General features: G+C 42.5%; 1 protein-coding gene across 1 annotated transcript in view; it reads left to right on the forward strand.

Annotated features, from left to right (window-relative positions):
- Positions 1-14188, forward strand: part of sugp1 (SURP and G patch domain containing 1) — a 36980-nt gene extending 22792 nt beyond the window's left edge. The window contains exons 10-16 of the mRNA XM_063219803.1: positions 984-1152; positions 2034-2140; positions 4153-4330; positions 8521-8627; positions 9961-10106; positions 11309-11438; positions 13722-14188. Of these exons, the coding sequence (XP_063075873.1) occupies positions 984-1152; positions 2034-2140; positions 4153-4330; positions 8521-8627; positions 9961-10106; positions 11309-11438; positions 13722-13748 (864 nt within the window). The 3' untranslated portion in view covers positions 13749-14188. The remainder of the gene's footprint in view (positions 1-983; positions 1153-2033; positions 2141-4152; positions 4331-8520; positions 8628-9960; positions 10107-11308; positions 11439-13721) is intronic.
- The last annotated feature ends 383 nt before the right edge of the window (positions 14189-14571 follow it).

Raw genomic sequence — 14571 nt, forward strand, 5'->3', positions numbered from 1 at the left:
CGGACGGACGGACGGACGGAGAAGAGAGGGAGGAGCCTCTGCCACCAGTGTTCTTCCTTCGGTGATATTAAGCATCACTAAAGACCGCTAATGATGAGCTATGCTAATTATAGTGTTCATGTTTCCAATGATGAGCTGTAGCACTTGTAGTGCTAATTAAAGTGTTCATGTTTCTAATGATGAGCGGTAGCTCTTGTTGTGCTAATTATAGTGTTCATGTTTCTAATGATGAGCGGTAGCTCTTGTAGTGCTAATTATAGTGTTCATGTTTCCAATGATGAGCTGTAGCACTTGTAGTGCTAATTAAAGTGTTCATGTTTCTAATGATGAGCGGTAGCTCTTGTTGTGCTAATTATAGTGTTCATGTTTCTAATGATGAGCGGTAGCTCTTGTAGTGCTAATTATAGAGATCATGTTTCCAATGTCAAATACAGACAGATACTATAGGTAAATAGATACACCAGGCTCGGTGAGCAACTCTGCTCTTCATGCAGGCATTGTGGGTAAAAAATGGTTTTAGAATAAAGTTTCTGTGACGAACGACCAACCATTAGTGAATGGGTAGCGCGAATTCTAACAATCTTACACAGTGTCCCTATAATGTATTATTCTACTTCTCTATTCCTCAGGTCCCTATAATGTATTAGCCTGGGAACTCCCATACTGCCTTTAGTTCTACACAATCGTTTCGATCTGAAAGACAGTATGGCGAGGATGACTCATAACGTACAAGATCATGGGATCTGTGTCATAGTGGCCAAGCATTCCGACCTTAACAGTTTCTCTGCCCAATCAGAGAGCAGGGCAGTGTGTCATAATAGCCAAGTATTCCTGCCCCATACGGAATTTACAATAGGCAACTCCCCAGACCTAATCTCACTTGTGATTAGGTCTGGTGTTAACCAGGCAAATAATGTATTATTCTATGTATCTATTCCTCTCAGTGTCCCTATAATGTATTATTCTACTTCTCTATTCCTCAGGTCCCGGAGCCTGTCTCTAGCACGGACGCCCCGGCGGCCAAACGCAAGCGCAAGAGTCGCTGGGGGGCAGAGGACGACAAGGTGGACCTCCCCACGCCCCCCATTATCGACCCCACCCCCACCCCCACCCCCACCACACCCGTCGTTGAGGACACTCCGGCACTCTCAGGTGATCACCATCACACATTGCAACCAGAACCAGGCTTGTACGAAATTCAGAATTGAATGAATTTGAATTCAAAGTAATGCCATAATACGAACACTAGGTGGTGTCATTACCTTGAATTTCTTTGAATTTAAAGGGACACTGTGTGAGATTTTTAGTTGTTTATTTCCAGAATTCATGCTACCCATTCACTAATGTTACCTTTTTCATGAATACCAAAAATAGCCATTTTAGCTGCAAAAATGACTGTACTTGGACCATACTAGAAAATATTTGTTTATTACTTAGTAAACTTTCATGTAAAGATCAAATTTGGCAATAGGCAGCCAAGTGTCAATGAGCAGCATAGTTGCAGTACCTTTTTTGACCAATTCCTGCACAGTGTCCCTTTAAGCTCCACCACCCATTGACAGTACATAGAACACCACCACCTTGTGTTCATATTATGGCATTACTTTGAATTCAAATTCATTCAATTCAGAATTTCGTACAAGCCTGACCAGAGCACATGATTAGAAGCCCAATGTTTTACATGCCTTTGAGGACCACAAGCTGGATTTACCTACTCTACCCATTTAATTATCGACCCATTCAGCACCACAGCGAGCGCTGAGGACACTCTGGCCCTTTCAGCTGACCAACACGCATATAATTAGTAATATAGGATAGATACATAATATATACAGCGTTGATAGTAGTCCGTGATGGTGTATGTGTGCATGTGTGCGTACCACCAATGCGTATTGGTCCTCATCAGGTCGTACTAACTGTGTGTTTGTGTGTGTGTGTGTGTATGTATGTATGTGTGTGTGTATGTATCTGTATCTGTGTGTGTGTGTGTGTGTGTGTGTGTGTGTGTGTGTGTGTGTGTGTGTGTGTTTCAGCCCAAGAGTTGGCGTGTCTTGGCTACAAGAAGGGGAAGCCCATGGGCCTGGTGGGAGTCACAGAGCTCTCTGAGGACCAGAAGAAACAACTCAAGGAACAGCAAGAGGTAAGAGACATGTGCCAATTGTAGTCTTTTCTCCCATTGAAACCCATTATAAGACGTGGCTATTGAACTACAAAAAATGGCATGTCTTCTTAACATGTTATTCCTGTGTTGTTTATGAACAGATGCAGGAGATGTTTGACATGATCATGAAGCATAAAAAGGGCCATGCAAAACGTGAAGTTGATTATTACCGTATTAGCCCGAATATAAGACGATCCTGATTATAAGACGACCCCCCATTTTCAGGCTCATGTTTTGGGGAAAAAAGTTTTTTGAAGACTTAATTTTGTTTCACATTTGAACTTTTTCTCAAAATGCAGTTTTTAATTTGTTGGAAAATCTGAGGCTTTTTACAAAGAACAAATTTCACAATATAATTTTCATGGAATTTCCATGATATAAGACCACAGATGGCTACTCATATCCTTTTCCTTTCTTTACTCACTTCACCTGTCAAGCGCCAATAGGCACCTACAGGCTACAGCCGCCTGGGCCCGCCTATTTAAAGTGCGACGCAACATAGCCTACATTCAGAGTCTGAGCCAGCCAGGCAGGCAACCAGTCCAGTAGAGATAGGCAATCTATTGTGCAATGCACAGATTTTGCGAAATGCTTCGTTGACAGCAATATCTAACCAGCAGCCGTCTCGCCAAATCGCCATTCATTTTATGCATCCAAAGTTTTCCGTTGGACTGTAGAAACCGAACGTGACCAAAGGCAGATTGACGCATTGCACTTGAAACCCATGCGCTGCCTATCAGGACCACGTTGACATTAAAAGTCCGATTGATATTCATTTCGTACCAAGGGTAAAACTCCTAGTGATTTTATATGAACAAGACAATCTCTTGCCCTAACCATTATTCTGTGTTGTTGCATCGTTGCGAGGCATATCGTCGCTTTGTCGCGCACACACAGATGACCATTGATTGGCTTATGACAGCATCCAAAACTTAGCCTACAGGTTGTTCGTCAAATCACCCTTCATTTCTTTAGTTCTAGTGGCGTTATCGGCTGACCAGAGAGAACGACCAAAGCTTTCCTGATGAGACTGTAAAACCAAACACAAATAAAAGCAGAGCAACAAGCCGCGATTGACTTGTGTTTTTCCCCTTGCACTGTCGTCCGCATCGCGTTGACATTGACAGTTGATAGACGTGCGGTGCAACTGTCATAACGAAATAAGCATCTGCAAATTTGATATGGACAAAACAATCTCTTAACCCATCCATTATTGAGTTTTGTGGCATTGTTGTGAAGCATAGGCTAATGGCCGAATTCAGGTTAAGTTAAAAAAAAACAAAAAAAAACTTTTTACTTTTTTCTCTAGCGCGCGGAAATAAGACGACCCCCCTTTTTAGAGTACTATTTTTAGAACAAAAACCACGTCTTATATTCGGGCCAATACGGTAGTTATGTTCAGCATGTAATATATTGTTTCATATGTAATAACGGTTTTATATGTTAATAATGGTTTATTCATGTGCTGTTCCTCAACAGATGCAGGACATGTTTATTCATGTCTTATTAACATATTGTTCATGTGTTATCAACATGATCTTCGTGTATTATTTATCAACAGATGCAGGAGATCATATGCTAAAAAATCAACTGTTCATTAGGGAATGTTGATCATGAAGGAGTGCTGCTTCACTTTTTTCTCTTTAGCAGGTGCTCTTTGGCTCAAGGAAATAAAGTTTCTTAAAATTATGGTCAGACTTAGCTCCAGTTGTGACTGTTGATAAGGTCTGCCAAAGATTCCAAGGCACACTGCTGGTGAAGTTAAAAAGCCTTTACTTAAACAGGCTGACACGTTGCGACTACAGTCTTCTTCAGAGCCTAAAAGATGCAGGAGATGTTGTTATTCATGTGTTATTGATGTCCAGATGCAGGAGATGTTTATTCATGTGTTATTAACATGTTATTCATGTGTTATTAACATGTTGTTCATGTGTTATTAACATGTTATTCATGTGTTATTAACATGTTATTCATGTGTTATTGATGTCCAGATGCAGGAGATGTTTGACATGATCATGAAGCACAAGAGGGCGATGCAGGACATGCAGCTGATGTGGGAGAGGGCCCTGCGGGACCACCAGCACGAGTACGACTCCGATGAGGAGGTGGACTCCAGGGACGGCACCTGGGAGCACCGGCTACGCAAGATGGAGATGGACAAGACGCGAGGTGAGGGGTTTGTAGTCTTTTAGCCCATTTAAAGGCATTAGAAGGCACGGTTATTGAACTACAAAAGAGAAAAGACTACTCATAGCTAGCATAAGTATGACTGATGAGCAAGACAACACCTGGGAACACAGACTACGCAAAATGGAGATGGAGAAGACACGAAGTGAGTTGTCTCAAACCTCAAGTAACTTAGTGTGTAGTCTTTGAGCCCATTTAAATGCATTATAAAACGCGGCTATTGGACTACAAATGGCCCAAAATGCAACACAAGATGGAGATGGAGAAGACGCCCGGTGAGCAATTTCTGGAAAACCTTTCAAACATTTCTGGCCTCTCCTCCGATCTGGTTGCCTTGCTAACACCAGACGATCTCAGCAAGTGAGTCTGGAGGCTGCCAATAGGAAATGGTGTGGATGGAGCTTGAAAGTCCCGCCCCTTAGTTCCGCATTTCACGGGACCTAAGCTGGCCATCTAACAACATGGTAGCGAGTAAATATCTGCCGATTTCAGCCATTATATGCGCTGGGCTATAAATATGCTGTTTAGTAGGCTAGATATAGATTATTCATGCAGAAATATCAATATTTTGTCCTGAGGCCGTTTTCATGCGTGAAAAATGTTAAGTAACACACCCTTCTAAAAAGTTTTGGGGTTCGTACGAAAAATTAAACAAAAATATCAGAAACAACATATGTGGAGCTCGTGGCACACCTCGGAGGGGATCGAAATATCATTTTAATACCGCCACTGGATTACATGCTACAATTTTCCGTTAAAAATGCTGTTGAGGTCCCATGAAATCGGGGGAAGTGACGTCAATTTCAAGGTCTATTACGATTGCCCTAGGCCGTTTATTGGGCGGTATGAATTTGTCATTGGCCTATACGTAGTCAATCGCATCAGTTGTATCTATACAAACAAACTGCAATCATTGGCTCTCCACCCCTCCCCTGTCTCTGATTGGTTCCCTCGGTTAGTTGCCATATTCAGGGTTCCCACTGGTGCTTGAATTCCTTGAAAATGCTTGAATTTCAATTAAGTGTTTTCAAGGTTGTGAAAATGCTTGAATGTTTGGTGAATTGCTTGAAAATGCTTGAAGTTTGTGTCAAGTCAAACTCAGTAAGCCAAATAATATAAATAAATTGTTCAGGTACATCAAAAATCTGAGGGAGTGAGATGTCAGATGGAATTTGCCATTCAACACCCTAAAATTGATTAAAATGCAGGAAATTGCATCTTTTAAAAAAAAAAAAAAAACGCCCTTCCCGCGATCTATTAAAGGTGCTGGAAAACTGAAAATTTGGTGCTTGAAGGTGCTTGAAAAGTACTTGAATTTGTTCATGAAAAAGGTGTGGGAACCTTGCAAGCTGTCTTTCAGATCAGAACAATAAGTGCAAACTAGCATTTGTGGGGGCCTCAAGCGAAAATGCAAAAGAACGAACATTTGAACTAAAATCAAGATGCGCCTCTTGTTTCCCAGGCTACCGGTTTGGTGTATCTGAGGCATTCACCCATTTGAGCCTAAGCCCTTTTTTGGGAAAGGGTGCCCTGCCCTCTGCCTTTTTTGGGAAAGGGTGCCCTGCCCTCTGCCTTTTTTGGGAAAGGGTGCCCTGCCCTCTGCCTTTTTTGGGAAAGGGTGCCCTGCCCTCTGCCTTTTTTGGGAAAGGGTGCCCTGCCCTCTGCCTTTTACATCCTAAATATCTCAGCCTCAGAAGCACATACACACATGTCATGAGTAGCATTTAAATGCTAGGGACCTCATTTTGCCTCTGAAGCACATACACACATGTCATGAGTAGCATTTAAATGCTAGGGACCTCATTTTGCCTCTGAAGCACATACAAACATGTCATGAGTAGCATTTAAATGCTAGGGACCTCATTTTGCCTCTGAAGCACATACAAACATGTCATGAGTAGCATTTAAATGCTAGGGACCTCATTTTGCCTCAGAAGCACATACAAACATGTCATGAGTAGCATTTAAATGCTAGGGACCTCATTTTGCCTCAGAAGCACATACAAACATGCCATGAGTAACATTTAAATGCTAAGGCCCTCATTTTGCCTCAGAAGCACATACAAACATGCCATGAGTTGCATTTAAATGCTAAGAACCTCATTTTGCCTCTGAAGCACATACACACATGTCATGAGTAGCATTTAAATGCTAGGGACCTCATTTTGCCTCTGAAGCACATACACACATGTCATGAGTAGCATTTAAATGCTAGGGACCTCATTTTGCCTCTGAAGCACATACACACATGTCATGAGTAGCATTTAAATGCTAGGGACCTCATTTTGCCTCTGAAGCACATACAAACATGTCATGAGTAGCATTTAAATGCTAGGGACCTCATTTTGCCTCTGAAGCACATACAAACATGTCATGAGTAGCATTTAAATGCTAGGGACCTCATTTTGCCTCTGAAGCACATACAAACATGTCATGAGTAGCATTTAAATGCTAGGGACCTCATTTTGCCTCTGAAGCACATACAAACATGTCATGAGTAGCATTTAAATGCTAGGGACCTCATTTTGCCTCTGAAGCACATACAAACATGTCATGAGTAGCATTTAAATGCTAGGGACCTCATTTTGCCTCTGAAGCACATACAAACATGTCATGAGTAGCATTTAAATGCTAGGGACCTCATTTTGCCTCTGAAGCACATACAAACATGTCATGAGTAGCATTTAAATGCTAGGGACCTCATTTTGCCTCTGAAGCACATACAAACATGTCATGAGTAGCATTTAAATGCTAGGGACCTTCATTTTGCCTCTGAAGCACATACAAACATGTCATGAGTAGCATTTAAATGCTAGGGACCTCATTTTGCCTCTGAAGCACATACAAACATGTCATGAGTAGCATTTAAATGCTAGGGACCTCATTTTGCCTCTGAAGCACATACAAACATGTCATGAGTTGCATTTAAACGCTAGGGACCTCATTTTGCCTCAGAAGCACATACAAACATGTAATGAGTTACATTTAAATGCTAGGGACCTCATTTTGCCTCAGAAGCACATACAAACATGTAATGAGTTACATTTAAATGCTAGGGACCTCATTTTGCCTCAGAAGCACATACAAACATGTCATGAGTAGCATTTAAATGCTAGGGACCTCATTTTGCCTCTGAAGCACATACAAACATGTCATGAGTAGCATTTAAATGCTAGGGACCTCATTTTGCCTCTGAAGCACATACAAACATGTCATGAGTAGCATTTAAATGCTAGGGACCTCATTTTGCCTCTGAAGCACATACAAACATGTCATGAGTAGCATTTAAATGCTAGGGACCTCATTTTGCCTCTGAAGCACATACAAACATGTCATGAGTAGCATTTAAATGCTAGGGACCTCATTTTGCCTCTGAAGCACATACAAACATGTCATGAGTAGCATTTAAATGCTAGGGACCTCATTTTGCCTCTGAAGCACATACAAACATGTCATGAGTAGCATTTAAATGCTAGGGACCTCATTTTGCCTCTGAAGCACATACAAACATGTCATGAGTAGCATTTAAATGCTAGGGACCTCATTTTGCCTCAGAAGCACATACAAACATGTCATGAGTAGCATTTAAATGCTAGGGACCTCATTTTGCCTCAGAAGCACATACAAACATGTAATGAGTTACATTTATATGCTAGGGACCTCATTTTGCCTCTGAAGCACATACAAACATGTCATGAGTTGCATTTAAACGCTAGGACCCTCATTTTGCCTCAGAAGCACATACAAACATGTAATGAGTTGCATTTAAATGCTAGGGCCCTCATCTTGCATCTGAAGCACATACAAACATGTAATGAGTTGCATTTAAATGCTAGGACCCTCATTTTGCATTAGAATGTGTTCATTCAGCTCTAACATACCCACATTTTAAAAAAACACCCTCAAATCTCAATAACCTCAATGCAGCGTATATGTGTCTCCCAGTGGTGTAGTCTACTTTTTATGGTGGGTATACTGTATATTTGAGCATTTTTTGAAGTGGGTATACTGTATATATTTGTGCTATTCAAAACAATGGATCAATCGATTTTAAGTGGGTATACTGAAATCCTTGAAATTTAGAAGTGGGTGTTCTCCGTATACCCGCGTTCTACGTAGACTACACCACTGGTGGCTAAAATGGGTTAACTGATTGGTCAACTCTTTTGCAGAGTGGGCGGAGTCTCTAACGGACATGGGGAAGGGGAAACACTTCATCGGTGACTTCCTGCCGCCAGACGAGCTGGAGAGGTTTATGGAGACCTTCAAAGCCCTCAAGGTGAGATAGGGCTGGGCGACATGCGGCCCACATGCGGCTCACATACGGCACAGACACTTAAAGCCCTCAAGGTGAGATAGGGCTGGGCGACATGCGGCCCACATGCGGCCCACATACGGCACAGACACTTAAAGCCCTCAAGGTGAGATGGGGCTGGGCGACATGCGGCTCACATATGGCTCACATGCGGCTCACATACGGCCCACATGCGGCCCACATACGGCCCACATACGGCACAGACACTTATCATCGGTCATCGGTCGAATGCTCCATTCATTTCAATGGGGCTCCCCAACGTTCGCACGTCTGTTATTTTTCGATAACGGACGGGTTGGTCTATATCAGATCGCTGTCAATGACTTTTTCACTGCTAAAGCGACTTTTCAATAAGACTCTAATCAGCTGCTGTGATAGACAACACCTGTTGTCTAGGCTACCTGTTGTCTAGCGGTGTTCCACAACGGCACTGTTTTGTTTTGCGCAGCAACAATCTTTTGACATGAAAAATTATAATAAACGTAACATTAAATAAAGAAATGTCCCCGCCATGTGTGAATCATTTAAGTATATCCATATAATAAGCGGGTTAACGTTCGGCGAGAAGGTCGCTACCGTGGAATAGCAGCACTTCACTCCGCTCCGCGTCGGGGTCTAAAGATTCTCTCTGTCGTGCTGCTATTCCACGGTAGCGACCTTCTCGCCGAACGTTAACCCTTACATAACGATACATATCACGATAGCATAGCACAATAAGTTTTCAGTTATTCTCTTTATTTGCTCTTTATTTTTTCATGTCGCAAAACAACCTTTCTTTAAAATGGATCTTTTTATTGTTATTTTTACAGTTACATGAACTTATAGTGTGTATTGTGACAACATGAAATGTAATTAAATGATATTCAATTGTATACAACTGATACAATTACTATCACGATATAAACGATATAGGAGAAAGGTCACAATATACACTTTTATATCACAATAACGATATATAGCGTCATATTGCCCAGCCCTAAGGTGAGACATGGGAGGGGTATTGTGACATCATATCATTAAGATTTCTAGAATTCAAATTTGGTGGCAGCTGTGAAAGTGTCAGTTGTGGTTTGCCAGTGCAGCAAATACAACCAAATTGTTCGGAAAAGCAATAAATAATTTTCAGGATGAGTGTCAGGAGGGTCGCTGTACGAAGAGTTTAAATTGACGGTGGAAAACATTGGCTTTCCAACCTTCGGAATTAGAACCATGCCTCCATTGTCTCCAGAATTCTATAGAACCCTGCTTCCATTGTCTTGAACGTTCTATAACAGTTCTCATCATGTTTTTTTTCCAGGAGGGTCGTGATCCAGACTACTCGGAGTATAAGGAGTTCAAGCTGACGGTGGAGAACATCGGGTTCCAGATGCTCATGAAGATGGGGTGGAAGGAGGGAGACGGCCTCGGGTCCGACGGACAGGGCATCAAGGCGCCCGTCAACAAGTACGTCCAACAGTATATACCAGAGATGTGGACTTGTGACTTGTGACTTGGACTGACTTGTGACTTGAGTCACAAATGACTCGACTTGAGACTTGACTTGCCAATATTAGGAATGACTTGTGACTTGACTCGACTTGACAGTTTTAGCTTGCAATGACTTGCAATAGCGTTCCAAGAATGTGTCGTAACTTGTGACTTGACTCGGACTTGATTGGAAGGTCTTGAGACTTACTTGCAACTTGCAAATTAGTGACTTGGTCCCATCTCTGGTATATACTATGTGCAATGGTGGAGAGTGTAGGGAGTAGGGATGGCGAAAATTGAAAAAACTCTTAACCGGCTACTGAGACTCATTAACCGGTGGTTAACCGGTAATCTTAAATTATACAACCTTCGCGTGCCTGATATGCACAGCACTGAATTTTTTACATTTTATTTTTTACATAAGCCTTTTTTTTTTGCTGTGCAGACAGGAACTGCCATGTCCAGCCATTGTTGCCAGATGGAAAATGCTGAATTATCGTAGTAAAACCTCAAAATTATTGTTTTTGGGGACTTTTTGGGAGGAAATTATTTTATAATTATTATTATTATTACAACCGGTTAACTGGTGGCAGAAAATTTTAACCGGTTAAAGTTGAACTGGTCGACTATCGGTTAAGCGGTTATCATCCCTAGTAGGAAGAGAGAGAAAAGCGAGAGGGGTGGGATGGAAGGAAGGGAACGGCCTCGGGTCCGAGGGACAGGGCACCAAGAACCACGTGAACAAGTACCACAAGGATTTAGCATTGAAGATGCAGTATTTAAAAGAGAGAGATGGGGGGGGGGACAGAGAGAGAGGAAGAGAGAGAGAGGTGGAGAGAGAGAGAGAGAAAGTGTGAGAGAGAGAGAGAGAGAGAGAGAGAGAGAGAGAAAGTGAGAGAGAGAGAAAGTGAGAGAGAGAGCGAGCGAGAGAGAAAATGAGGGAGAGAGAGAAAGAGAGAGAGAGAGAGGTGGGCTGCAAGGAATGCAGCGGGCTCAGAGGGAGTTGCTCCCATAAAATTACATTACATTCATTCATTACATTACACTTGGCTGAAACTTTTATCCAAAGTTACTTACATTTTCTTCCACGGGGCAGGCGTCTATAAATATATAATTATAATTACAATGATTATTAAAAATGTCTTCGTTATTAAAGTTATTATTTCTTTATTCCACAGGGGTACCACGGCGGTAGACGGGGCTGGTTTCGGCGTGGACCGACCGGCCGAGCTCAACAAGGGAGACGACGAGTACGATGCCTTCAGGAAGAGGATGATGCTGGCATACCGCTTCAGGCCCAACCCCCTGGTGAGACGTTAGCTTAGCATAGTCACTGGAATCCAATGGGACCAGTTAGCTTAGCATAGTCACTGGAAAACAAATGGGACCAGTTAGCTTAGCATAGTCACTGGAATCCAATGGGACCGCTTAGCTTAGCGAAGTCACTGAAAACCAATGGGATCCCTTATCTTAGCATAGTCACTGGAATCCAATGGGACCGCTTAGCTTAGCATAGTCACTGGAATCCAATGGGACCAGTTAGCTTAGCATAGTCACTGGAAAACAAATGGGACCGCTTAGCTTAGCATAATCACTGGAATCCAATGGGACCGCTTAGCTTAGCATAATCACTGGAATCCAATGGGACCGCTTAGCTTAGCGAAGTCACTGAAAACCAATGGGATCCCTTATCTTAGCATAGTCACTGGAATCCAATGGGACTGATGAGCATGTCAGTGAGTGAGAATCAGCTCAGTGGCGTCAGATAGTACACAATTAGCATTAAAGGGACACTATGTGAGATTTTTAGTTGTTTATTCCCAGAATTCATGCTGCCCATTCACTAATGTTACCTTTTTCATGAATACTTAACACCACGATCAAATTTTAAGTATTCATTATGACTGGAAAAATTGCACTTTTCATACATGAAAAGGGGGATCTTCTCCATGGTCCGCCATTTTGAATTTCCAAAAATGACTGTACTTGGACCATACTAGAAAATATTTGTTTATTACTTAGTAAACTTTCATAAGCTTTCATAGGCAATAGGCAGCCCAGTTTCAATGAGCAGCATAGTTGCAGTACCTTTTTGACCATTTCCTGCACAGTGTCCCTTTAACATAATATATTGGCTGGATTCCGTCCTCAGCCTGTCCTTGTGGCCTGAAGTTTCTTCCAATGTGCGACCTTGCCTTGAGGAAATAAAGACGCATACATACACACACAGGGTCCATCCCAATGTGCGACCTTGCCTCCTCCACTTGTGCTTGTTTCCTCGTCCCGCCTCCTGGCCCCTCCTCCGTGGAGAAAACGATAAAGTTTCCCAGCTGTCAGCCTATAGCCACAACAACTTTTGAGGGACTGTTTTTCATTCACCATCCCAATTGCAAATGAGAAAAAGACTCTACAATTGAGCTTTTGCAAGATATTGACATATAATGCTGTTGTCAGTGATGTCATCATGACGTAATACTTCCTGGTACGAGGAAACAGGCACAAGTGGAGGAGGCAAGGCCGCATATTGTAACACACTCCTGGCGTTTCTCTTGATGCCCCGCCTCCATGGTGAAAACAACGAAGTTATCCCGCTGTCAGCCCAGCCACACCGACTCACTTCCGGGGGACTTAATGCACCGTCCCGTTCGCAAATGGGAAAAGGACATTAGAACTGAGCTGTTGCCAGATACTGTATTGAAATGGGAAAATGACATTAGAACTGAGCTTTTGCCAGATACTGTATTGAAACATAATTCTGCTGTCGGTGACATCATCACGAGGCCCGAGGGGGCAAGTGAGCAAGGGAGGACAGGAGTTTGCATATTAGAATGTACCCATTAGGGATGCAATCGATTAATCGATAAATCGACTTTAATAAATATTAATCGTAATTAATCGCCAATTCAACTGACAAGAGACCCAGGTGAAATGGGCATGTGGAGAGTGTGTGTGAAGAGGGCTGTGAATAGTGGGAATATTGAAATCACCTTTGGATTAAATAATTTAAATAGAACTAATTTAAATGAAGTATTTTATCTGAAATTGTAATTTACATTTTTAGATTTAGTCATTTTCTTTTTAAGAAACATTGAGATTTTGGGGGAAAACACAGCTCATCAATTAATCGTAATTCGATCGATAAGGCAATCAACTAACTATTAATGAATTAATCAATCATTTGCATCTCTTGTACCCATTGACTGACACTGAGTCTGGATCTGTTACACACATTCATATTATCCTGTCTCTCTCTCTCTCTCTCTCTCCCTCTCTCTCTCTCTCTCTCTGTCTCCCTCTCTCTCTGTCTCCCTCCCTCTCTCCCTCCCTCTGTCTCTCCCCCTCTCTCTTTCTCTGTCTCTCTCTCTGTCTCTCTCTCTCTCTCTCTCTCTCTCTCTCTCTCTCTCTCTCTCTCTCTCTCTCTCTCTCTCTCTCTCTCCTTACCTCTCTCTCCCTCCCTATCTCTCTCCCTCCCTCCCCCTCTCTCTCTCTCCCTCTCCTCTCCCTCTCTCTCTCCCTTTTCCTCTCTCTCTCTCTCTCTCTCTCTCTCTCTCTCCCCTTCTCTCTCCCTCTCTCTCTCTCTCTCTCTTCCAGAATAATCCCAGGCGACCGTACTACTGAGTTCCTCCAGCAGGTGGCGGCGTGCGTCACACAGCCCCTTTATTTCACATGTCTACCCACGTGGGGTCCCCAGGCAAACTAGAGCCATGGGGCCCCTCGTGAATTGAAAATTGAAAATGAAAGACATGCTCTGCTAACACACACACACACACACACACACACACACACACACACACACACACACACACACACACACACACACACACACACACACACACAGAGTAGCAGTTCTATCCATTTGGGCCCTGGTGAGTTATTTTGGCCAGTATGTATATTCCACAGTGGTGAGTATCGATGACAGAGGGGCAGACTGGCTCGGTCCCCTAGACAACTGGTTCACATTATTGCATTTTCATTTCGCTTTCAACATACACACAGCTATGACAAAAAGTGTGAGTGGTGCATTGGCATTTTATTAGGATCTCCATTAGCTGATCAAATCAGCTGATCAAATGGTTGCCACCTTGATTTTGGTTCATTTGCCCTTGTTGAAAGAACACAAGGCGACATGTAAAATCAAGAAAAAACAACGCTTGAAACTTGGAAATGTAGTTGCCCCAACGATTTTCTTTTCTTTTTTCCCCCTCTTTTTTAATATTATTTGAATTATCTCCACCGACCACCCCCACCCAAGTTCTTTTCCATGAAAAAAAAAAAAAGAGTTCACGTCGTTACTGTATGTTTTTGTCATTTTAATGTTTCATTTTTCAGTTCAGATGCAAAACCCTCTATGGCAGGGATGTCAAACTCAGGCCCGGGGGCCAAATTTGGCCCGCTGAGTAATTTTATTTGGCCCGTGAGATCATTTCAAATGCGCAATACG

The sequence above is a fragment of the Engraulis encrasicolus genome, chromosome 16 (genome assembly GCF_034702125.1).
Source record: "Engraulis encrasicolus isolate BLACKSEA-1 chromosome 16, IST_EnEncr_1.0, whole genome shotgun sequence".
Classification (NCBI taxonomy): domain Eukaryota; kingdom Metazoa; phylum Chordata; class Actinopteri; order Clupeiformes; family Engraulidae; genus Engraulis; species Engraulis encrasicolus.